The 25,839-nt window shown below is 41.3% G+C and overlaps 1 protein-coding gene across 1 annotated transcript in view; it reads left to right on the top strand.

The window, feature by feature from the left end:
• Positions 1 to 25,839, top strand: part of CWF19L2 (CWF19 like cell cycle control factor 2) — a 249,787-nt gene that overhangs the window by 143,314 nt on the left and 80,634 nt on the right. Inside the window, exon 13 of the mRNA XM_089687297.1 lies at positions 19,041 to 19,253. Within this exon, the coding sequence (XP_089543423.1) occupies positions 19,041 to 19,253 (213 nt within the window). The remainder of the gene's footprint in view (positions 1 to 19,040; positions 19,254 to 25,839) is intronic.

Here is a 25,839-nt window from a genome sequence, read left to right as displayed (position 1 = left end):
ACCCAGCCACGACCCATCTTCAATGCTCTGACTGAGGGAAGGAGGTTGTTGCTCAAAATCTCACAATAAATGGCCCCATTCATCCTCTCCTTAATACAGTGCAGTTGTGCTGTCCCCTTCGCAGAAAAGCACCCCCAAAGCATGATGTTACCACCCCCATGCTTCACAGTAGGGATGGTGTTCTTGGGATGCAACTCATCCTTCTTTTTCTTCCAAACATGACGAGTGAAGTTTAGACCAAAAAGTTCTACTTTGGTCTCATCTGACCACTTGACTTTCTCCCAAGCCTCCTCTGGATTATTGGCAAACTTCAGACGGGCCTGGACATGTGATGACTTGAGCAGGGGAACCTTCCATGCAATGCATGATTTGAAGCCATGACGGCGTAGTGTTCTACCGACAGTGACCTTTGAAACTGTGGTCCCAGCTCTCTTCATGTCATTGACCAGCTCCTCCCTTGTAGTTGTGGGCTAATTCCTCACCTTTCTTATCAGTGATACCCCACGAGGTGAGATCTTACATGGAGCCCCAGTCCGAGGGAGACTGACAGTCGTCTTTAGCCTTTTCCATTTTCTAACAATTGCTCCAACAGTTCATCTATTTTCACCAAGCTGCTTGGCAATTGCCCCGTAGCCCTTTCCAGCCTTGTGGAGGTCCACAATTTTGTCTCTGGTGTCTTTTGACAGCTCTTTGGGTCTTGCCCATGGTAATAGTTGGCGTTTGACTGACTGTGGGGTGGACAGGTGTCTTTAAAGAGCTCAGACAGGTGCTACTAAGTTAGATTAATGAGTGGAGTAGAGGTGGACTTTTTAAAGGCACGGTAACAGGTCTTTAAGAGCCAGAATTCTTGCTGTTTCTTAGGTGTTCAAATACTTATGTTCAGCAGTGCAAGACAAATAAATTCTTTTAAAAATCATACAATGTGATTTCCTGAATTTTTTTTTTAATTCTGTCTCTCAAAGTGGGAATGCACCTACAATGTGAACTTCAGACCCCTCCATGATTTCTAAGTGGGAGAACTTGCAAAATCGCAGGGTGTTCAAATACTTCTGTTCCTCACTGTATATGTGTGAAAAAAATTATATAAATTTTGTTTGGGTACAACATTGCATGACTACACAATTACCAGTTAATGTAACGCACTGCTAAATAGCTAAAAAAAAAATGTTATGAGGGGGGTAAAACCCTCCAGAGCTCAAGTGGTTAAAGGAAATACTGCACCAGTAGCTAAATATTTGCACTAACTGAAAATAGAGAGACCATCCTTTCCATATTAGGCTCCATTAAGACTTGGCTTTTCCAGAATGTGCGACAGCGTGCAGAAATCACTGGTTTGGCCTTGTGTTATGGAAACACGCTGCAATTGTGCAGTGCCCTAATGATGCCATTAATAGTTATCAAGGGCTTGTTTGCTGCGCATATTGCGTGGAAAAAGTGCTACAAAACATATGATGAAAAAACGCACCACACTCCACTCCAAAAAGAAGTTTTGGAGCTCCTTTGGGGCATTTGTCACTCATTGGGCAAACCCATTCAAGTGAAGGGGCTGCCCTATGCACAACGAGTAGGAACACTTAAAACGGGGAAACAAATGTGAGTTCCCACTACTCTCCGGTGTGAATCTAGCGTCAAGCATATGCTTTCACATACCTGTATATACAGTACATCTAAACAAAACTGTTTGCCTTTTATCTGCGAACGGAAGATCATCTCAGGGGCTGTCAATTCATTTTCAAACCATCACCCCCTCCCTGTGTAGCCTACTTATGTCAAATTGCTTTCATACACCGTATATATAGTGGAGGCTGCGGTTACATAATATGTTAATACCTGCAGAACAGCATGAAAAAAAAAAACATATTTGCTGTAAATAACACTGAGATGTTTATATAATGTACACAGCTCTGGCAACATAAAATATGTATTGGATAAAACATGAACTATTTGATTTGGAAGCCATGAAATAGTAGTGTAAATGTAATTGTCATGAGAAAAATGACTAGCTTATGCATTGCGTTCACTGCTTGCTGTTAAGCCTGCTTCAATTGCCTCATGAAATTTTTAAAAAGCTGACAGAGGCATATTTTAAATGAGCAGCCGAGGTCGCCCTAATCCTTGTGAAGAGATATACCACAGGGAGTTATCGGCTTCAAAGAGCTAACCAACTGCAATCAATTGTGTTTCAGGTAAAAGCCGCAGGCCATAAAATGTTATATCGCTTTGGGATCTGCATAGTCTAAGCAGAAAACCTCTTTTTTTGCTTGGTTACATTACTGCATTTAAATAACATAATCAAAAGAAACTGTCAGGATGAAAATATTGGGGTTGTCAGCAGTTTTTAAAGGGGCACACTTCAGGACTGTGGTTCTTATCCTTGATGCACAACTTGGTGAGTCATTGACCCTACGCAAGAATGCAACAAGTGAAGGCAAAACTTACCCCTGTGTCCATGGCCTGTATCAGTCACTAAGTAGTAAAGAAAGGGTTAGGATGAGAACCCTGGAAACTGCACCTTTTAAAAGAGGTTGGTAGTGGCCATCTCTTCATTTCTATCATGGGGAGGTAAAGGATCTGGGTAGTGGGCTGCTCAGTAGACCATGTAGGGATCTGGGGACTTCTCATGTCTTAATTAGGGGAAATATGAAATCTTGCGTTTTCCATTGTATTTAGGGGGTCAACACCTGTAGCCAAGGTTAAAGAAGAGATTGGAACATGTACCAGTCTTTTTATCTTTTATTGAAGACCTAAAGGTAACCCAAAATACCTCTTTCCTCAGGGCTTATTGATGTGTATAAAGAAAGATCCATAGGAAAGAATAAACTTGTAACATTGTTTTGGCAGAATATCAATGTGATCACCAAACAGCATCCATTTATTGACCACCTTAGTGACCACAGGTTGTCTAATGAGACAGGATTATGGAGCTTGTTAGAAGAGCATGAAACACGTCTGCTCAACTTACAATTTACAATCACATACTCTTACAATCGCATGGGCTGTGCCCTTCTAAATAGATAGAAGAGGGTTTGAGATTCCACATTCCTCCTTAAATTTTTGTCATGACAGGTTGCCTTTACAAAAAAATTCATTTTTAGACAGCACATGGTTTTAATATTCTGTCTGGAACCTTGTATAAAGGAAATGTGAGGAAGGGAGGGGAGAATACGACAGAAAATGTTTTCTAAAGTTACATGAAAAAATAGCTGCATATCTCTCCCTGTTGGTCTATGGAACATGCATACCGAAATAGATGTCTTCCTAAATTTCACTTTCTGTCTCAGTGGCCACCAGGATAAAAACGGCTAGTGCCTCACCCCAGCAGAGACGTCATTGAAATAGTAGCAGTTCTTCTAAACCTTCTCCACTTTATACAAAAAAAAATCTGAATCTGTGGTCAGAGACATATTATAGTCCTAATTGCTATGCAGAGAGTAAAGCCTGACAAGTCTGAACCCCCATACTGCATGCTTGTTCTAAAACAGTGATTAATTGGATAGTGAGGATAGAATTGCTGTTACAGCAGCTCCAGAACCTGCATCTTTAAAGCCAAAATCCAGGTTCCATCCTACCTCCTGCCATGTTGGCCCCAGTCCTCTTCTAATGTCTCTTCTCTGGGCTGCGGGTCCTAAATAATGCAGAAAGCTATTCTGGTCATCACTGCTCTTTTTCATTACACAGTGAATGTAGAGATCGGGAGTCACATCACCGCACTGCACTCACAGTATGTCCTCTGTCTTCTGGTTTGTGAGACTGTGGGAGTCATTCAGTCTGGAAGTCTCAGGACATGTCTGATGGAGAAGAGGTACTATGGAGGACAGTGGTGGATTAGCCATTTGAACTCTGGAAGGTTTTACCCCCTTCGTGACCTCGCCATTTTTTTCTTATTTAGCACTGCGCTACTTTAACGCGGTTATGCAATGCTGTACCCAAAAAAAATGTAGATAATTTTTTTAAACAAATAGAGCTTTCTTTTGGTGGTATTTGATCACCACTGGGTTTTTATTTTTTGTAATATTAACGGAAAAAAAAATTTACATTTAAAAAAAAAAAAAAAAAACAATATTTTTTACTTTTTTTAATAAAACATATCTAAAAAAAAATCCCAATAAGTTTATATTGATTGGTTTGGTTATAGTGTCTACAAACTATGGCATACATATCAGAGACTTATAATGGGACTGCGATAGTGCAACAGACAATCTGACACTAACTGACGCTAAGGGGAACAAACTGCCACTGGCATCTCCAGTGACACTAATACAGTGATCAGTGATAATTCTATACACTGTAACTGTACTAATAACACTGGCTGGGAACATCTAGGGGTTAAATACATGCCAATGTGTAATATGTGCTGCTTTTATTAATATATTTCTTTGTTTCTTATTCCTGCTATGCAGGAATGAGAGAAAGAGAGATCATTCTCTCTGTACAGAGCCCTTTGTTGATTGTCAACACAGAGCTCTGGGCTGTGATTAGACACAGCCATTCAGCAGATCCCTGCCATGAATCATTGGCCGGGATCTGCTGAAGGACTCTCGCTGTGTGCAATCACAGCAGGTGTCCGGAAGGACGCGAATGTGTGCTCCCTAGACGAAGAAGCAGGAAGCTACGTACTATTCCTGCACAGGCCACCCACCCCCAGTACATTGCGAGCAAGAAGTCCAAAAGTAATTAACCTGTTGCTGCCTGTGTAACACCCTGTGCACCAGAAAATTGTGGCGATTACAAATGTTTAGACATTCTCATGTTTATTCCTTTTGTTTGTATTGGTATGACAAACAAAAGTGGAGAAATAAAAAGCCAAATCTGACACATTCCATGCAAAACCCCAAAGATGGACTGGACAAAGCTATTGGCACCCTCAATTGAATATTTGATAGCACACCCCTTTTAAAAAATAACTGAAATCAGTTGCTGTAACCATCATTGAGTTTTTTTACACCTCTCTACTGGAATTTTGGACCATTCTTCCAACTGCTGCTCCAGGTCTCTCAGATTGGAAGGGTTCCTTTTCCTAACTGCTGTTTTGAGATCTCTCCGCGGGTGCTCTATGGGATTAAGATCTGGACTCATTATTTGCCAGTTCAGTACTCTCCAGCGCTTTGTCTTAAACTATTTCTGCTTTTTGACGTATGCTTTGGGTCATTGTTCTGCTGTAAGACCCATGACCTTTGACGGAGACATAACTTTCTGACACTGGGCCCTACATTGCACCCCAGAATTCTTTGGTAGTCTTCAGATTTCATAATGCCATGCAGACGGTCAAGACATCCAGTGCCTGATGCAGAAAAAAAACCCCAAAACATCCGTGAACCTTCACCATTTTTGGCTCTAGGGACTGTATTCTTTTCTTTAAAGGCCTCATTTTTTTTTTCTGAAAACTGTACAATTATGGGCTTTACCAAAAAGTGTGTAATTTTGTTTTGTCTGTCCACAGCAGAAATCTGGCTTTTTTTATGTTTCTGTGTCAGTAGTGGGGTCCTCCTGGGTCTCCTACCATGGTATCTCTTTTCATTCCGATGGCGACATATAGTGCAAGTCCACTTTATTTGTGGGAACTATGGCATCTGTTCCTTATCCGTCCTCAAGGGTGTTCCATGGCATGGGACCTCACTTACAGCTCTGAGGAATCCCTTTTTGCACCCATTTTCAACTTTCCTGGCGCTCTCAAAATAAGTAAAAACAGAGGCGGTGGGCTCTGGAGGTGTGCACTCAGTCCCTGCTCTGGCTCCCTTTGAGACCGGGTCACCCGGTAGGAGATGGGCCCCTCAGGACACTTTTTTTTACCTACTAGACACCATCTGGTCCCTATACCTCAATGATAATTGCATTTCTCCAGTTTTACCCTGATGAAGACTTATTTGTAGTTGAAACTCATTGGAAATGATCACTGGGGAAAGTTATGTTGGATTGTATTGTATTTTGACATTGTGCCCTATGTATATACAAATGTTTTGCAATTTTGTCAACCAGATGATATAGTGCAATGGCACATGGAAGCATATGTTCATGACAATTTAGTTGTTTATACAAGACCAGAACCTTGTTTTTAACTAACTAAGCAATTGTTTTAGATGGAATTAAATTAGAAATTTGGTTCTTATTGACTCTTTGGACCATTATGATATATTTTTTGATACATATATTTCTTGCTGCATGAAAGTCCCAGCGGAGATATACTTTTTGTCTTTCAATATTGTTTCAGGGATGAAGCAGGAGATTATTCACATGTACATCACCCTCTTTCTCTGTATACATATAGTGCGAGCTGACACATTTATACCCTGTGCCTGAAAGTCAGCTTGAATTCGTCTGGCAGTTGAACAAGGTTCTTTATCCACCATTCAAACAATTCTTTGTTACAATCTTTGATCAATTTTCCTCGTTTGTCTACGTCCAGGGAGATTAGCTACAGTGTCATGGGCTGTAAACTTGACAATGTTTTGCATTGTGGACACAGGAACATTAAGATTTCTGGAGATGGACTTGTAACCTTGAGATTGTCCATGCTTTTCCACAATTTTTGTTCTGAAATCCTCAGACAATTCTTTGCTGCTTTTTCTTTTTTGATGCTCCATGTGGCACACAGAGACACACAACAGAAAGGTTGAGTCAATTTTGCACCATTTTAACTGGTTACCAGTATGATTTCTATATTGTCAGCGTCTGTTAATTCATACAGGTGAGTTTATTTACAACTTACTGGAGCATCACAAACTTGGAATGGAATTAATTCTTACAAGTTTGAGAAGACGCCAGTAATTTTATCCAGTCCATTTTTGGAGTTTTGTGTGGAATGTGTCAGATTTGGCTTTTTGCTTCTCCACTTTTTGTTTCATACCATTACAAACAAAAGAAATAAACATAAGAATGCCCAAACATTTGTAATTGCAACAATTTTCTGGATGAAGTGGTGCATTATTTGACAGAAATGCAGGGTGCCAATATTTTTGGCCATGACTGTATGTTCTGTTTTTTGTAGGCTTCATTTTTTTGTTGAAGGCAAACTAGAGGCTTAAAGGAGTTAGGAACAAAGCTGGGTATTAAAATGAAATTAGGGAAGCCACTCTATTTATAAGCTTCTCTAGGTAAAAAAAATACTGCTTTGCATCCGCATAATTATTAAATAATCCATCCCGAAGGGTCCTGTAGTGTAGCAGTTACTCTTCTTAATGTGCTGGGCTCGGTGAAGGTTGGGAAGTTGGCATCCAGATATAATCGCTGCTGAGTAGAAGGATGGGAGACTTATATTACTAATGTCAATGACATGTTAAACGATGATTCTAGAAGGAACCTGGAAGCTACACTGTCAGATACCAGCAAAAGCAAGAGGTGGCATAACCATATCCCAGCTACTGATTGACAGCATGGGGTTTATTTACTAAAGCTGGAGAGTCCAAAATCAGACTCCCTTCTGCATAGAAACCAATCAGCTTCTAACCTCAGCTTGTTCAATGAAGCTTTGGCAATGAAACCTGGAAGCTGATTGGTTTCTATGCAGAAGGGAGTCTGATTTTGGACTCTCCAGCTTTAGTAAATAAACCCCCATGTGTTCATTCAGTCCTACCATTTTACTTTGTGTGAGTGACTTATTGGTGTCGGAAACTGAACATATGGTGAGTCAATGATTTTGGTCTCAGCAATATCTTTCAGCTATCATGTTTCAGATAACGTACACACCTTAAAGAAGCTGGATGTACCAAAATCATGCATTTTAAACTCCCTTTGCACTATTGCTATTAAATATTGACAGGCCATGGAGTTCTCTGTAAAGGGTCAGTCAATTCTTTGAGTTGCTGGCCCTGCTTGCTTACTGTAAAGTCTCACTCTTTCTACAAGTGTTGTAAATAACTGAGAGACTACCCAAACTGAGCACATCCAAGCAAACTTGAAGACAATGGGGTTCCTTTAAGAAAACTGGAGAAAGCAAAATCTGGTGCAGCTGTGCATGGTAGCCAATCCCCTTCTAACTTCAGTGTGTTCATTTAAGTAAAAAAAATTGCCTGGAAGCTGATTGGTTCTTATGCACAGCTGCACCATATTTCGCACTCTCCAGTTTTAGTAAATCAACCCCAGTGTTTCAGATGTGGACCCACCTGATACAACAGAAATTGGATTACATATTTAGATCCTATACTTTTCTTTGGGGTGACCCTTTAACAATAAGCAGTATTATTGTGTTCAGAGATTCTCTTTAAAAAATACACTACATAAAATATTAGGTCCTCAGGAATTTCACATTTTGTTTGTTTCTCTAAAGATTAAAGGACAGCGTGCACAGCAGTCATGCACATATTTTAGCGCTTCCATTATCGGCACTGATTCATATATCTGTGTTAGGTGGGTGAGATGTGCAGACATAGCCTGGAAACACATCCTGATTCAGATTGATCTGACCTGTCATATGATGACAGGTGCCTGGAATGGCTGAACCATGTAATCAAGAGAAAAGAGCTCTTAGTGGAATCAGATGTTCAGCTGTGGCACACATTTAGGCTCACTAAAACCTAAAAAATGCAGAAATTAACCATCAGTGAAAATTCTTTGGTTTAGTGTTTGGGTGGCAATTACATAGCATCTCTGTTGAGTAAAAATTTTAAAGGAATGTTCTACTTTTTTCTCAATGGTATTTTAAATATTGCTCTGGTTAAAGCTGAACTCCAAGCCAACAGCAAAATATACAGTTGAAGCCTTCTGTGCTTAACCCTGCAAGACTGTTCTGCAAGTTGGCACAATTAAAGCAGTATTAAACCTAAAAGCAAGCATTTATTATATTGTCGCATATCAATTCTTAAATGTGATTGCTGCATTAGGTTCATTTTTAGGCTTTCTTCTATTTTCATCTAGTGATCCTGCCAGTAAGTCTGTTTTTTTAACTGGAAAAACTCTCTTGCAGTTACAGGGATGAGACAAACCATTTAAAGTGGTTGGAAAGGCTGAAGGTAAAAACAACCTTTGATATGCTTCTCCCCCACAGCCCCCCCAGTACTTACCTGAGCCGAATCTCGATCCAGTACTGTGCAGGGGAGTCTCGGCTCTCCTGGGTCTCTCACTCTACATTGGCTGAGACACAGCAGCGGGAGCCATTAGCTTCCACTGCTGTCAATCACATCCAGTGAGGAGCGAGGGGTGGGGCTGAGCTGCGATCTGTGTGTCTTATAGACACACAGAGCGGGGCTCAGGAGCGAGCACACGAGTCCCCCCAGAGCAAGCCATGGGTTTAGTAACACTTTGTGTGGTGGCCCTCCATGTTTGAGTGTGGGCACTGCTGTGTACAAGAATATGAGAAACTAATATCAAGGCATATTCAAAATTGAGGGCCTGTTGGATGTTGTGAGAACACATTTGACCGTGTGCTTTGCGGTACCATTCATTGTGGGGATTTCACCTTCAGAAAAGATCAGAAAAAGATTTTTGAACATATTACAAAATATGTTTTGCAATAACCATCACTTTTGACAACCAGAAGCACTTAGTAGTGCACCTTTACATGGCCTGATTTTATCTAATCTTGTCCAAATCTTTCGCATCTCTTGCCTTTATTGTGCCATTTGTTGCCAGCCTAATTCCCTGGACCAATTACTTCACTCATTAAGTTACTAATTGTAGCTGAAATGGCAGTTGTGGAAATACATCCAGGCCACATTTAAATTCATTTATTCTTTTGGCCAACATCACCTCATTTGGCAGAGAATTCCAAAGGATGCTCTTTATATAATGAAAAATCAGACCTTGCAGAGCCCACATTAAAAATATTATATCTCTAATTTATATTTGATTAGTGTTATGCTCTGGATGAGGTTCTTTGAATAAATGGCTTTCTCTGACATGTCAGGTTAGTCAAGTGTATCCCAGCAAATCCAGCCATCAATCTAAACCAGGTTTCCTGACTCTATTTCCAGGGAGCCACTGACAACTCTTAACCATTTACTTGGAAATAGCACAGCTGTCAGACATACAGTCATGGCCGAAATTGTTGGCACCCTTGATATTTTTCCTGAAAATCAAGTATTTCACACAAAAAAGGTATTGCATTAACACATGTTTTGCTATACACATGTTTATTCCCTTTGTATGTATTGGAACAAATATAAAACAGAGGCAGAAAAGCAAATATGACATAATGTCACACAAAACCCCAAAAATGGGCTGGACAAAAGTATTGGCACCCTTAACTTAATATTTGGTTGCACACCCTTTGGAAAACATAACTGAAATCAGTCGCTTCCTATAACCATCAATAAGCTTCTGACACCTCTCACCCGGAATTTTGGACCACTCTTCCTTTGCAAACAGCTCCAGGTCTCTCTTATTGGAAGGACACCTTTTCCCAACAGCAATTTTAAGATCTCTCCACAGGTGTTCAATGGGATTTAGATCTGGGCTCATTGCTGGCCACTTCAGAACTCTCCAGCGCTTCTTTGCCATCCATTTCTGAGTGCTTTTTGACGTATGTTTGGGGTCATTGTCCTGCTGGAAGACCCAGGATCTTGGACGCAAACCCAGCTTTCTGACACTGGGCCCTACAGTGCGACCCAAAATCCTTTGGTAATCCTCAGATTTCATGATGCCTTGCACACAGTCAAGGCACCCAGTGCCAGAGGCAGCAAAACAACCCCAAAACATCATTGAACCTCCACCATATTTTACCGTAGGTACTGTGTTTTGTTCTTTGTAGGCCTCATTCCGTTTTCGGTAAACAGTAGAATGATGTGCTTTACCGAAAAGCTCTATCTTGGTCTCATCTGTCCACAAGACGTTTTCCCAGAAGGCTTTTGGCTTACTCAAGTACATTTTGGCAAACTGTAGTCTTGCTTTTTTATGTCTCTGTGTCAGCAGTGGGGTCCTCCTGGGTCTCCTGCCATAGCGTTTCATTTCATTTAAATGTCGACGGATAGTTCGCGCTGACACTGATGCTCCCTGAGCCTGCAGGACAGCTTGAATGTCTTTGGAACATGTTTGGGGCTGCTTATCCACCATCCGGACTATTCTGCGTTGCAATCTTTCATCAATTTTCCTCATCCGTCCACGACCAGGGAGATTAGCTACAGTGCCATGGGTTGCAAACTTCTTGATAATGTTGCGCACTGTGGACAAAGGCAAATCTAGTTCTCTGGAGATGGACTTGTAACCTTGAGATTGTTGATATTTTGCCACAATTTTGGTTCTCAGGTCCTCAGACAGTTCTCGTCTCCTCTTTCTGTTGTCCATGCTTAGTGTGGCACAGACAGACACACAATGCAAAGGTTAAGTGAACGTCTCTCCTTTTTATCTGCTTTCAGGTGTGATTTCTATATTGCCCACACCTGTTACTTGCCCCAGGTGAGTTTACAGGAGCATCACATGCTTGTAACATTCTTATTTATCCGCAGTTGTGAAAGGGTGCCAATACTTTTGTCCAGCCCATTTTTGGAGGTTTGTGTGACATTATGTCGAATTTGCTTTCTTTCCTCCCTTTTTTTGTTTTGTCCCAATACACACAAAGGGAATAAACATGTGTATAGCAAAACATGTGTTAATGCAATACGTTTCGTGAGAAATACATGATTTCCTGGAGAAATATCAAGGGTGCCAACAATTTCGGCCATGACTGTATCTCCACTAGAAAGAGTTCTGGTTCATGGCCTTCTCTCATGTTCAGGTGTGGGGATTTCACTGTCAGGTTGTTTGAAGTTTAGCATGCTAACCTTAGAGCATAAGCACGTGTTTCAAAGCTTGGGTTTTTATTGCAGTTAAGATTTTCTGGACAAAAAAAAGCACATATCCAATTTACCTTACCGCTCTTGAAGCATCCCCCAATGCTGAAGGGGTATGCAAGCTGTTCACATGATGACAGGCAAGAGAATGTCACCAGCCAGCACACCACAGATCTCCATAATGGGTCCAAAGCTTTTTTCAGCGATCACATCATTATAACAGAAGCAATGCTTTGGTGCCTCGCAGGACCCCTTCATCAGGCATGTGACGTAGTTACATTTCCTGATGAAGGGGATCCTGCGAGGCTTCCAAATGTTGCTTCTGTTGTAATGATGTAATTGGAGAAGTGGTGTGCTGGTGACATTCTCTTGCTCTGTTTACCTTCAGTTAAAGTCAGTGGTCACTGCCACACCCTACAACACCTACAGCCACATTGCAGAAACATGTGCATTGGGGATAGTATGTTGGAATCACACGATGACAGGCATGCTGCCTTCTCACCACGAGTACAACAGCCAGAATGCATGGTGTCCTAGGCTGGTTTTTTCTTTCTTCTATTTTATTGTGATTGGTCACATTATAAATATGGCACATGTAGAAATGTGGCAAAGTTCCAACAAATGATTATAAATATGCCCTAGGTCAGTGGTGGGCAACCTTTTTTTTTTCAACTGAGCCAAATCTCGCCAAAACCACGATTGAAATTTTATTTTGAGAGCCACATTTTTAAAACTGAAAATACATCCCCCATATAGTAATTCATCCCCCATAGTAATTCATCCCCCATAGTAATTCATCCCCCATATAGTAATTCATCCCCCATATAGTAATTCATCCCCCATATAGTAATTCATCCCCCATAGTAATTCATCCCCCATATAGTAATTCATCCCCCAAATAGTAATTCATCCCCCATAGTAATTCATCCCCCATATAGTAATTCATCCCCCATATAGTAATTCATCCCCCATAGTAATTAATCTCCCATATAGTAATTCATCCCCCATAGTAATTCATTCCCCATATTGTGTCAATTCACTTACCTTTGCTCCGTGCGTTCCTCTCGCCGTGTTCCCGCGCCGTTCCGGTCTTCAGGGCGGACTGTGAGAGGAGAGGAGTTCGTCACGCTGCCCCGCCTACATCCTGACAGCCAATGTTTGCCACGCTCCGCGGGCCGGATTAACAGGTCCGCCGGGCCGTAGTTTGCCCATTGCTGGGCTAGCTGCAGAGTCCTGACTTTTGGGGCGGCCGCCCGGCACACAGAAGAGCCGCATTAGAGTGTGTAAAGAGCCGCATGTGGCTCACGAGCCGCGGCTTGCCGATCATTGCCCTAGGTAAAGTCAAAATGTCCTTTTCTATGCTGTATCCTTTACCAAAAGCTTCAGCATTTAACAAACAGTCTGTAGAGGTCCAAGTAACATGACTGTACATACATATTGGCAGACGTAAGTGCTGTAAAACTGTCACAAGCGCCCTCTACAGATCACTACTCATTTACAAGTATAATCTGCATTGATTGCAGCTGTGCATAATAAACTCGAGTAGAATAATATTTCTGCTGCAGGAGTAAAGACTTTACTTCCAAAACAATATTTATGGATCAAATATGGCCTGATGATATAGTCTACCACACTAAAGGAATAAATACTGTATGTTAGGTTACTCAAAAACCTTCTGTGTACAAAATAAAATAAAAAAATATACTGTCTGTAAATACAATTTTAATATAGCATCCCTTTCTTTGAAGAGCTCTTACTGTTTATAGGGCCCCAATACTTTTGCAATGGACCTGAATTTAAAAAGCGAATATTTACTACATATGTTTTATATAACCTGTAGAAATGTTAGTTTTACCAAATCAGTAATTGAAAATGTACCTTTTTTCTTGAATTCTTCCATTAAACAGTAGCGCCTTTTCTGTACTTATTAACTCCTATTTAGGGATGTGCAAATCCTATCGCCCGGGACATGTAGTTCCGGGCGCCAGGCAGGTTGTTTTTCCTTACACTTAGCCCTGCTGCGGGCAAGCAACAGGGCTTGCTTAAGAAAGCGATTGGTAAACTCTCGGGGAGGACAGGTTGCAGCTGTGCACCCTCAGTATCTGTGACACTTGTTCAGACAGCACACTTCCCCCCTCCTTCCCCGCATAGACGGGAGAGGAGAGAGATTACGTTTTGCTCCACCTCTTTCTGCCCCTCTCCTCTGTTACTTCCCTGTGGGTGGGAAATTTGAAATTCCATCTGGCTGTACGATTGTCGGTCTGAGCCTGCAGAGAGCAGCCTGGGGATGAGCAATCTCTGCTCTGCTCTACCATGGAGCTTTCCACACCTCCTTCCCTTCTCTCCTTATCTACCACCCCACTCCCTGCTCTTCCAGGAGCTTCACACTTAACTATTTCATGTCCAGTTAGATGAACTTTGACTAAAGGGGGGCACTCCGCTGAGCTCTGACTAAAGGGGGCACTCCGCTAAGCTCTGACTAAAGGGGGCACTCCGCTGAGCTCTGACTAAAGGGGGCACTTCGCTGAGGTCTGACTAAAAGAGGCACTCAGCCAGGGTCTGATGTAAGGGGGGATTCCACTGGACACTGATGTAAGGGGGTAAAAGATGGGGACTTTGATGCAAGAGAGAACTCTTATGTGAACATGGTGCTCATCCTGACTGCGTCACTCTACAGTTGCAAGAAAAAGTATGTGAACCCCTTGGGATTATGTGGAGTTTTGCACGAATTGGGCATAAAATGTGCTCTGAACGTCATCTAAGTCACAACAATAGAAGAACACAGTCTGCTGAACATAATACTACACAAACATTAGATGCTGCCATGGTTTAATTGCACATAACATGTAAACATTCACAGTGCAGGGAGGAAAAAGTATGTGAGGCCCTAGCTTAATGACTTCTCCCAGAGCTAATTGGAGCCAGGAGTGAGCCAACCTTGACTCCAATCAGTGTGATGATATTGGATGTGTTGCTGACAGCTGTCCTGCCCTTAAAAAACATACACCTGTTTTGGGTTTACTGGTTTCAAGAAGCACTGTCTGGTGTGAACCATGCCTCACAGAAAAGAGCTCTCAGAAGACCTACGATCAAGAATTGTTGACTTGCATGAAGCTGGAAAGGGTTACAAAAGTATCTCCAAAAGCCTTGATGTTCATGTGTCCACGGTAAGGCAGACTGTCTACAAATGGAGAAAGTTTAGCACTGTTGCTACTCTCCCTAGGCGTGGTCGTCCTGTAAAAATGACTGCAAGAGCACAGCGCAGAATGCTGCATGAGGTAAAGAAGAATCCCAGAGTGTCAGCTAAAGAACTACAGAAATCTGTGGCACATGCTAACATTTTTGTTGACACATCTACAATAAGGAAAACATTAAACAAGAATGGAGTACATGGGAGGACACCACGGAGGAAGCCATTGCTGTCCAAAAAGAATATTGCAGCACGTTTGGAGTTTGCAAAAGAGCACCTGGATGTTCCACAGCACTACTGGCAAAATATACTGTGGACAGATGAAACCAAGATTGAGTTGTTTGGGAAGAACACACAACACTATGTGTGGAGAAAAAAAGGCACAGCACACCAACATCAAAACCTCATCCCCACTGTAAAACATGGCGGAGGGAGCATCATGGTTTGGGGCTGCTTTGCTGCCTCAGGGCCTGGACGGATTGTTGTCATTGATGGGAAAATGAATACCAGAGTTTATCAAGACATTTTGCAGGAAAACGTATGACCATCTGTCCGCCAACTGAAGCTCCGCAGAGGATGGGTGATGCAACAGGACAATGACCCAAAGCATACAAGTAATGCAACAAAACAATGGCTGGAACAGCACAGAATACGCCTTCTGGAGTGGCCTAGTCATAGTCCTGACCTCAACCCAATTGAAATGCTGTGGCATGACCTTAAGAGAGCGATTCACACCAGACACCCCAAGAATATTGCTACACTGAAACAGTTTTGTGAAGAGGAGTGGTCCAAAATGACTCCAGATCGTTGTGCAGGTCTGATCTGCAACTACAGGAAACGTTTGGTTGAGGTTATTGCTGCCAAAGGAGGGTCAACCAGTTATTAAGTCCAAAGGTTCACATACGTTTTCCTCCCTGCACTGTGAATGTTTACATGTTATGTGCAATTAAACCATGGCAACATCTAATGTTTGTGTAGTATTATGTTCAGCACACTGTGTTCTTCTATTGTTGTGATTTAGATGACGTTCAGAGCACATTTTATGCCCAATTCATGCACAACTCCACGTAATCCCAAGGGGTTCACATACTTTTTCTTGCAACTGTATATGTTTTTGTTTTTTTTCTTACTCCTGGCCCCTGCACTTTATACATTATGTTCTACGTATACCTGACTAAGATGTTCATTGTCCCAACAGTTGCTGGTTTTTTAATGAAATTCTTCTTTAAGGTAGGCTCATTAAGGCAGTCCATAAATTAGTCATATTTTTAATTCAATCAGTGGGTTGAATGAACAAAAAAATTATCCAAGTCTGGCGGACACAGGAGCTTGATTTGGCTGCTCAGCATGTGCTTGTACTGAGCACCCAAGTGCTTCCATGTGCATCAACCCTTCATATTTTCAACCCTAGTAAAGTCATTTAATGGTTCAAAGGGACATACATCCATTGAAAATCCTTAGTGATAAAACTGTCTCATTCAGTAATAGTATAACAATAAAGACCTTATTTACTGTAAATACGGTTTTGGTTAAAATTTTTTCTTTTTTTATCAGGACATGTAGTTTGGGACCCCGATGTAGTCCCTTGGACAAATAGTTTTTTGAAAAATTTCCACATCCCTGCCTATTACTAAATCTCATAGCTGTATATCTGCAGTATGAGATCTAAGGCATTGTTGCCTCTGACTGCTAGTCTCCTAAGGTTTGGAGTGAGATTTGGTAACGTCACCAGCACACCAGGGGACTCCATTAAAAAAGAGTCCAATGCTTTATTGAACAATCACATCACAGCAGAAGATAGCAACATTTTGGAGCCACGCAGGACCCCTTCATCAGGCACACCAAGTCCAGGTGTCCAGAAAAAAGGCACTCCATGCACCTTTCCAAACACATGTATTTGTAAACACTTCTCTCTCCACTTTCTTCAAAAATGGTCAAAATCTGCTTCATCCATTGTTCTGCTACTCCATGTAACAATATAAAAGCTCCATAGTGCAGTAATTCCCATAAAAAACATAATTTATTAAAATTCAAATTAACTTACAAAGTATGGTAAAAATAGCATGAGGGAGCTGGGCCATTGCTGAAGCAGAAGATTTTTACCATTTTGTGAAGAAAGTGGAGAGAGACGTGTTTACAAATACATGTGTTTGGCAGGGTGCTTGGAGTGACTCTTTGCTGGATACCTCGACTTGGTGCACATACTGTATCACAGGGGTTAAGGGACACGCATATTGTGGGATGTTTAAACGTTGCTAAAGTGAGTGATATTTAGAGTAGTATTACACTATATTATTGTTTTTGGGCTTTTTTTGGGGGGATCTTTAAATCATTTATGGAGCCAATTGGGAGGACTATTGCTTAGAAGTGATTGATTGACACATTGCACATGGTGGAAGCCTCATTGGGTTTAAGGGATATGCACATTTTGGTATAACTCAATGTGAGTTTTTGCTTTTTGGGGAATTTCCAACATCCATTTTGGAGCAAATGAGAATTATCTCTAAGAAGGATATACAACAGGTTGCAAAAGGAAAGATGACATGTCCGTGTGGTATAGAAGGCTTACCTATAAAGTTGGAGGGTGGGAGTATATAGAAAGGCATCATAGTAGCATGCCAAGAGGGTGTTGTAACACACCTATTTAAATATGAGTACATAGTATTTTGAAGTAGACTATATTATACTATATATTATCTTTTGTTTTTTGGAGAATAGAAAGAAGGGATGTACTTGAAAATTGGGACTCCACCATATGAATAAAATATTGGAGAGAAAAGAGACATGATTTGATGTGATTTGGATAAATGTACTTTATCAGACGTAAAGGCTACTGAGGAATGCATTGAGGGAATACTTCATGGACAATTCTGAGAACAACATTTGTCTAGAAACGTTGGTTTGAAATGTATAGTTGCTTTTCTTACATTGGTGGCCAGAATACCACCCTTACCGACAGATAAAAACATTAGTGTCATGCAATCGGCTCTGTCAGTGTCAAATGGGAGGTCAATCAGCCACAACTCAAGGAACCCCTAGTAACCTGTGGAGGAACACTGGTTGAGAATGGCTGGTCTAGGAGATATCTTACCCAAACTGTTTGTAATGTGTATCTTAAGTAAAAAAGAAGAAAAAAGTTTTTTAATTTTATTTTTAATGGCGTGATGATGGGTTAGAACCTCTGTCAGGTTTTTCTGGCAACCTGTGTCCCTGCTGAGGAGATGTATCATCTTACCAATGGGACACAGATAGAAAAAAGAAACGTGACATGGCTTTTAACCATTCGATACCCTAACCAAATAAAAAAATAAAGGTTTCTGACTTTTGAAATGCTTAAAGTGTTCACTTTTTAACAAACAATGAAAACTTGAACATACAACACCCTTCCTTTCCTCCATGTCTCTGTTGCATGTACCTTTATATGCTACCCATCTTTTGCCACCCTGCCCAACTGTTATAACCGTCCATCACTGTAAGGCCTCGCTCACACCATGGTGCAGATACATCAGTTTTTCTGCACGTGCTTTGCAAGGGCACCAAAAAAACAATTATTCTCTATGTGGCAAGTTCACACCACAACACTGGTATCATGTGTAGATTTTTTCTGTGCAGGAATCTGCAAAGTGTATAAAACTCATTGACGCTTGCATAAAATCTGATGAAAATTGATATCTGTGCAAGTTTCCACCAGTTTTCCTGCATTTATGGTGTGAATGAGACCTAAAACACAACTACAGAGTGCCTGAAGCATGTGAGCAAGGGCAAGTGTTATGTGACCACATTGAATCCTTTTGAAGTTCCTTTGTTCTAAGACGGCATCCCTGAACAAAGCAGTACTTCTCATTGGTCAGTGTGGTCACATAGCCAGCGCTGGTTATTGCTCTCATTATGTTGTCACGGTGGGTTATGGTGATGACTAAGTGAGGGAGAGTAGCTGTTTCAGTTGAGTATGTTATTTGGAAAAAAAAGAAAATGGCAGTGAATAATTCATTTTACATTTAAATTATATTGTTTATTTTCATTTTAGTTATTCCTTTTAATGGTTATTTTGTTGCTCAGCATGCCTATTAGAATGTAGTTTGCTTTACTTTTATGGCTGTTTATGATGTTAATTTAAGCAGTTGTAATAAGTCTGGCATTTTCTATTTCAGTTCAGGGAGAAGACTGACCAAGATTATTACACCCTGGATGACATGTTTGTCTCCAAAGCAGCAAAGAAGGAACGTTCTAGTGAGGAGGAGGAGAGGGAAAGACAACAGGCAATGTCTGAGCATCGCAAGCTGGCTGCCAGGATGGAGAAATGCCCGTTCTGTTTTGACAATGCTGAGCTTCCAAAACATCTTATCATTGCTATTGGTGTCAAGGTATGTTGCAGCAACCCATTCATCTAACAAGACAACTCCAGCGCTTATCTCACGCCTGTGTTTTTTAAACTCACATTAAAGTGGAACCCTGAGCGCCATCAAAATATGGCATATGACACAGCGGAGTTTATTTACTAAAGCTGGAGAGTCCAAAATGAGACTCCCTTCTGCATAGAAACCAATCAGCTTCTAACCTCAGCTTGTTCAATGAAGCTTTGGCAATGAAACCTGGAAGCTGATTGGTTTCTATGCAGAAGTGAGTCTGATTTTGCACTCTCCAGTTTTAGTAAATAAACCCCAGCCTGTCAGTGCCATTAACACAGCCATTTTAGTTTTTTAAAACTCCCCTTAACAGCAGTTTTATTACCTGTTGATTCTGCCAGTAGATCCATTATTTTTCCACTTTTGTTTTCCATTTTTGCTACAAGGTTTGAGACAAACACTGACAGATCTGCTCATAACAGTCACCTTTTCTTCATGTTTTAAGCCTTTGTTCCAAAAAACAAAACAAAGAAAAAAAACTTAAAGCAGTAGAAAACTAAGGCTTATTAAAAAAAACAGCTGGTTGTAACAAGTGTGTCATGCCAAATGTTTATTTGCTTATACTATAGGGTCCTTTTCCAGATAAAAAAAGCAATGTATATACAGAGGTTTGTGCACTCCGGTATAGCAAGATTCTTTTTTCTCAATCTGAGCGAAGACCAATGTATATACAGTATACATACAAGCAAGTATATCTTATTACCATTGCATAGTGCAGGTCAGTGACCAGACCTGAGCCTGTAGCTCTCTTGTAACTTGTGTGTTTGTTCAGCCCAGATTGGAACTATATCCACTGACGTATGCTATAAGCAGGTCTAAGTATTCTGCTTTTTGCAGAGTAGAGTAGGGACTGGCCATAGCTGGCCAGCTTAAACATGTATTGCAATGTCAACTAAAAATCACTGTTTTTATGCAAAGTTTGCTAGAAATGGTGTATAGCAGTGTACAGAGTGTGTGTTCCAAATTTTCAACAAATCACAGTGGTCACGTGATCAGGCATCATAGCTTAGTTAAGATAGATATAAACCCTAAATAAATTAGGTTGTTTTTTTAGTTTGTTTGTTTCTTTTTTTCTAAATGAAATACTTGCTTCCACTACCTTTGTAATTTTTTGTTGCTTCTCAGTGCTTCTGATCACTCTTGTCTCCACCCATACACACCTCAAAGCAATACCCCTTTAGAGAACAGGTATCCAAGTATGATTTGGGGGGCTGTACAATTTGTATGGAATTTGTTAATAAAAAGTGATGTAGTAGAATGCACAAACAGTATAAATATATTGTGCTTACCAAAGTAAGCTCAAAAGCACTTCCAGATGATTTCAACAAGCCCATATCCTGCAAAAAACAGCCCCATAGCCAGCAAACAGACAGACAGCCCCATAGCCAGCAAACAGACAGACAGCCCCATAGCCAGCAAACAGACAGACAGCCCCATAGCCAGCAAACAGACAGACAGCCCCATAGCCAGCAAAGAGGCAAGCCCATATACAGCAATTAACAGTCCCATGTCCAGCAATGAGATAGCCAGGCCCATATCCAGCAATGAGACAGCCAGGCCCATATCCAGCAATGAGACAGCCAGGCCCATATCCAGCAATGAGACAGCCAGGCCCATATCCAGCAATAGACAGCCCCATGTCCAGCAAAGAGACATCCCACATCCGGCAAACAGCCCAGTCTACCAAAGAGACCGTTACAGGCACAGAAAATTCCCAATCAGCAGCATTGTCAATTTACCAAATAAAGGCTGAAAAACTTGTCTCCACAGAGACTTGTCTCCCACATGGTCGATCCGCTCCACACCTCTGCTATACAGCGACTTCACTGGTGCAGTGGCACCAAAATGAGCTTCCAGTCTGCAGGGAGAGGCGGAGTGGATCGAGTGCCGATCGTTCCTCCGTCCGCTCTCTTAGGCTGCAGTCAGAGTTGAGCTGTATTGCCTGCCTGCTCTGCCAACGTGCATGCTTGCCCGCTCCGCTGTATGACCACACTGGCACGGCAGCGGGCTTTTCTCCCAGTGCCTCTCACACTTTCTGGTAGAGGAGCTTGAACGGCGTTCCAGCACGTTCCGCCAGATAAAAGCCCTGGTGATAACTATGGAAAATGCCTGTGTAATGTGTGTCAGCCTGGCCACTGTAGTCCTCATTGGGAAAGTGTGTGACAGGGTGACAACACACGAACACTGAGAAAAAAATAGTTGATTTTACAGAGTACAACGTACACATTGTTCACATTACATAAATTGTACTGTAGTCAAGTCCAACTGTTGGAGTCATTTTGCTAGGCAACTGCTTTGCTACTGCCTAGGCAACGGCTGGGGCTGTATAATTCTTTGACATAAAATGTGGTAAAAAAGCATTGTGTGTGTAACAGAAAAAGTATATAACGGGATAGATAGGTTGAAGAGGCAAAGAAAAGGAAAAAGGAAATATCTCATAGCACAGGTTAAACATTGTGAAAATATGGTAGCTATGTTGAAGTTGGCATTATCTAATACTCTGCAGTGCCTTGCCACAGATGGGAGTACAAATAGACAAAATTACAATCAATGCACAAAAATAGGGGATAGGTAAACCAGTAAAGGCTTCAGAGGTTAATTGTAATAATTAATAATTTAATGTCCTGATGTCTGAGACCCAACAGTCAGATTACTGGTATGAAGCTGTCTGTGTATTATGTGCATATTGTATTCTCTGGTACTATGGTGTGTTTTTGAAATCACCAATGATTTTCATCAATTCTTTTGTTCCACTGTAATAAACGGCAAGCAAGTAGGTTTTTATTGCAGAAAAAACATGCACTGTCTCTTCTGCAATAAAATGCCCCTACCTTCTTGCTCGCTTTCTTCATTTGTGGTGTGCATGCACAGGAGTGACATCATTCCCCACCAGCCAATGAAGAGGTACAAAGACCAGCACTCAGAAGATGATGCCGGCACTGGCGAGGGACTGCTGGACAGGTAAGCATTTGGCCTTTAGGACAACTTTATTATTGGTGAAGTTGGCATTCAATGAACCTTCAACTCCCTTCAGAGCAGCCTACCTTCTGTCATCCCTGATTTAGAGATCCTTACTCTGACAAGGTTCTGGCCGTGTCTTGTTAATACTGCGTATATATTCTGTAGCCCTATACATTCCTATGGGCAGGGCCGGGACAAGGAGTGGGCAAGAGGTACAGTTGCCCTTGGCTCAGTGGTTTGTTACATGGATAGGGGCACCTTGTGCGGAGTTACTTCTGATACAAGGCTGACAGGGGTAGTCTCTACGCGCACTGGGGGCAGCAAGGAGAGAGCTGTGAGGAGGTGCTGGATGTGCGCCTCCTATGCAGAACCCCTAAGTTCGCACATCATGAATGGTGGGGGGGCACAGTTTGGCATCTTTGTCCTGAGCACTGACCTTGTCCTGGCACTGCCTATGGGTAAACCATACTCATAATGGCCTGCAGCGGTTCTTCTGAGAATGGCTTGCTTCTAGGAATGAATGGGGCTGCAGTGTGTATGCACATTATGAGCAGGGGCCAGATAGGACCTAATCAGAGGAAGGAATTCTGGGTCAGGGAGGAAGGCAAGTATTACACCAGGTAGCATTCACTTAAGGGGGTGGGATATTTATTTAAAGGACAACTTTACTGTTGGTCTGCTGTTATAATCATCTACCATAACAAATAAAGTTAACTGTCCTGTAAAAGTCCACAAGACAAATGTATTCTTTTTTTCTGTTCAGTTAATTTGATTGAGATCGAGTATACAGAGGATTTCAGAAGTTACATCTTGTAGCATATCCATTAGTTCCAGACAATAGGCAGGAGGAGCAAATGAGTCACAGCAAAGACAGCTTAATATAATCTGCTCAAGTATAAATATCAGTACACCAGGGTATTGTCTGAGCACATTCTTCAAACAAGCCATGTTTACAGTATTTGTACTCACAGCCTGTCTTTTGCTGCTTAGCAAATGAAAGCAATATTGTCTCACCTCAGGAAGTCAGTGCTGACTTACCCACAGACTTGAGATGACTGTCAACCAATATGGACAACTACATTTAGATTGGATGATGATCATTGTGTCCGTAGGAGTAGGTGCAGACACCCCCAACCAATTAGCCTTGTGGGAACAGGCAGTCAGCTCAGTTGAATTTGCTGGGTTGACCCAATTCCTGTTTATGTTAAGGTAAACAATTATAGCCCAAAGTTTTTATGATTAGATTGAGTAAGAGTTAGATCACTGTCAACGTTTTTTCTGCTGGCTGAATCACTCTTTGGGAGATTTCTCCTCGCTTCCTGTCTTATTATAGGGTTTCAGATAGATGGGAAGAAATAGAACAGAAATGAAAAGCAAATATCCTATTAGAACGGGAAAGGTTTGGCACCCCTGTCAAGTTTTTCTTGCTTTCCTTAAGGTAAGGGAAATGTTCCCTTACTTTCCAGTCTAGGTGATGGGTGTCATACAATTGAAGGGGAACATCATCTCTGAGGACACAGGCATCATTTAAAGTGGATCTATAATGTAGAAGCTATGCCAAAAAAGAATAAACCTTGATTTACCATGCCTTGTTCTGCATTGTGTGTGTGAAGGTGAACATCTTGATAAAGAAGAAGGCTTTGCTTCTTGATGTTAGACCTGCTCCTTAAAGTGTTATTAAACCCACAACAGTAAAATCAGTCTGTATTTGCAGTAAAGCATTCTTGTTATACTCACTATAGAACCTAAGGGGTTAATCCTTTGCATTGTGTAAAAAGGCTAATTGATTCTGTCTCCTCTGATCCTCCCCTTCTACTGTCCCCAATCCATCTCCTGATTGTGCAGAGCTCTAAGAGTCACTCTTCACATGCTCAGTTTAGTATGTATTGTTGTTTTGTTTTTTTCTCTGGGAGGGTGTATGTGATCAGCACAGGGCCAATCAGCGCTATACAGACACAGGGTCAGGGGTCATCCAGCCTCATTGGATAGTCAGAGCAGAATGAAAACTTCTCCTACTAGCTTTAACCAGTGCTCAGCTGGACACTGATAGAAGTCACAAGACTGGTATATACTGCTGATGAGAAAAGGTATTTAGCAGTTTATATTTAGTAAATTAATTGCAATTCCATGTTGTGTGCACTGTGGGAGACCAGATATAGTGAATGCAGGGTCCTGGGTTTAGTAACACTTTAATAACTGGCAATCTGGCAGAAGTGATGATCTAACCTTGATGACATTCAGCTATAAGGCTACAGGAACAGGAGTGCCTCAGCACAGTCAAGTGTTAAGAAGTGCACTGTTCTATCTCAAGAGAAATTCAAAGCAAAAGGTAGATTTTTCTGAACACTTATTAGCATCATGAAGATTCAGCTACATTAAATGTTTGGAGACTGTTGCATTTACTACTGTATAAATATGCCTCAAACAGTTAGGTCCATATATATTTGTACACAGGCACAATTTTCATACTTTTGGCTCTGTATGCCACCAGCATAAATTAAAACGAAACAATCCAATTGAATTTGAAGTGCAGACTTTCAGCTTTAATTCAAGGGGTTGAACATAAATATCAAGTACGAATTTTAGGAATTGCAACCATTTTTATACACCGTCCCTCCATTTTCAGGGGTTCAAATGTAATTGGACAAATGAATATAATCATAAATAAAATGTTCATTTTTAATTTTTTGTTGAGAATCCTTTACTGGCAATGACTGCCTAAAGTCTGGAACCCATGGACATTACCAAAGACTGGGTTTCCTCCTTTCTGATGCTTTGCCAGGTTCTAACTGCGGATGTCCTCAGATGTTCTTTGCTTGTATGTCTCTATGCCTTTTAGTTTTGCCTTCAGCAAGTGAAATGCTTGCTCAATTAGGTTGAGATCGGGTGATTGATTTGGCCATTGCAGAATATTCCACTTCTTTTCCTTCAAAAGCTCCTGGGTTGCTTTTCCAGTGTGTTTTGGATCATTGTCCATCTGTACTGTGAAGTGCCGTCCAATCAACTTTTCTGTATTTGGCTGAATCTGGGCTGACAGTATATCTCTAAACAGTGCAGAATTCACATGGCTGCTTCTGTCACATCATCAATAAACACCAATGACCCAATGCCACTGGAAGCCATGCATGCCCATGCCATCACACTGCCTCCACCATGGTTTACAGACGACTTTGTGTGATTTGGATCATGAGCTGTTCCAAGCCTGTTCCACACTTTTTTCTTCCCGTCGTTCTGGTATAGATTAATCTTAGTTTAATGCATCCAAAGAGTCCTTTCAGAACTGGTCTGGCTTTTTTAGATGTTTTTTGGCAAAATCTAATTTGGCTTTTCTATTCTTCAGGCTTATGAATGGTTTGCACCTTGTGATAAACCCTCTGTGTTTTCTCTTGAAGTCTTCTCTTGATTGTAGACTTTGACAATGATGCACCCACCTCCTGGAGAGTGTTCTTCACTTGTCTGGATGTTGTGAATGGGTTTTGCTTTACCATAGAGAATATCTGACAGGTGGTGAAGAAGCGATATGTTGCCTCCTCACTGCCTGTTCTAACCCCCTAAATGCAGCATCCTCATGCCGCAACTGCAT

The sequence above is a fragment of the Staurois parvus genome, unplaced genomic scaffold (assembly GCF_062004578.1).
Source record: "Staurois parvus isolate SC_StPar_1 unplaced genomic scaffold, SC_StPar_1.0 ptg000422l, whole genome shotgun sequence".
Taxonomy (NCBI): Eukaryota; Metazoa; Chordata; class Amphibia; order Anura; family Ranidae; genus Staurois; species Staurois parvus.
This window is presented reverse-complemented; position numbering and strand designations above follow the sequence as displayed.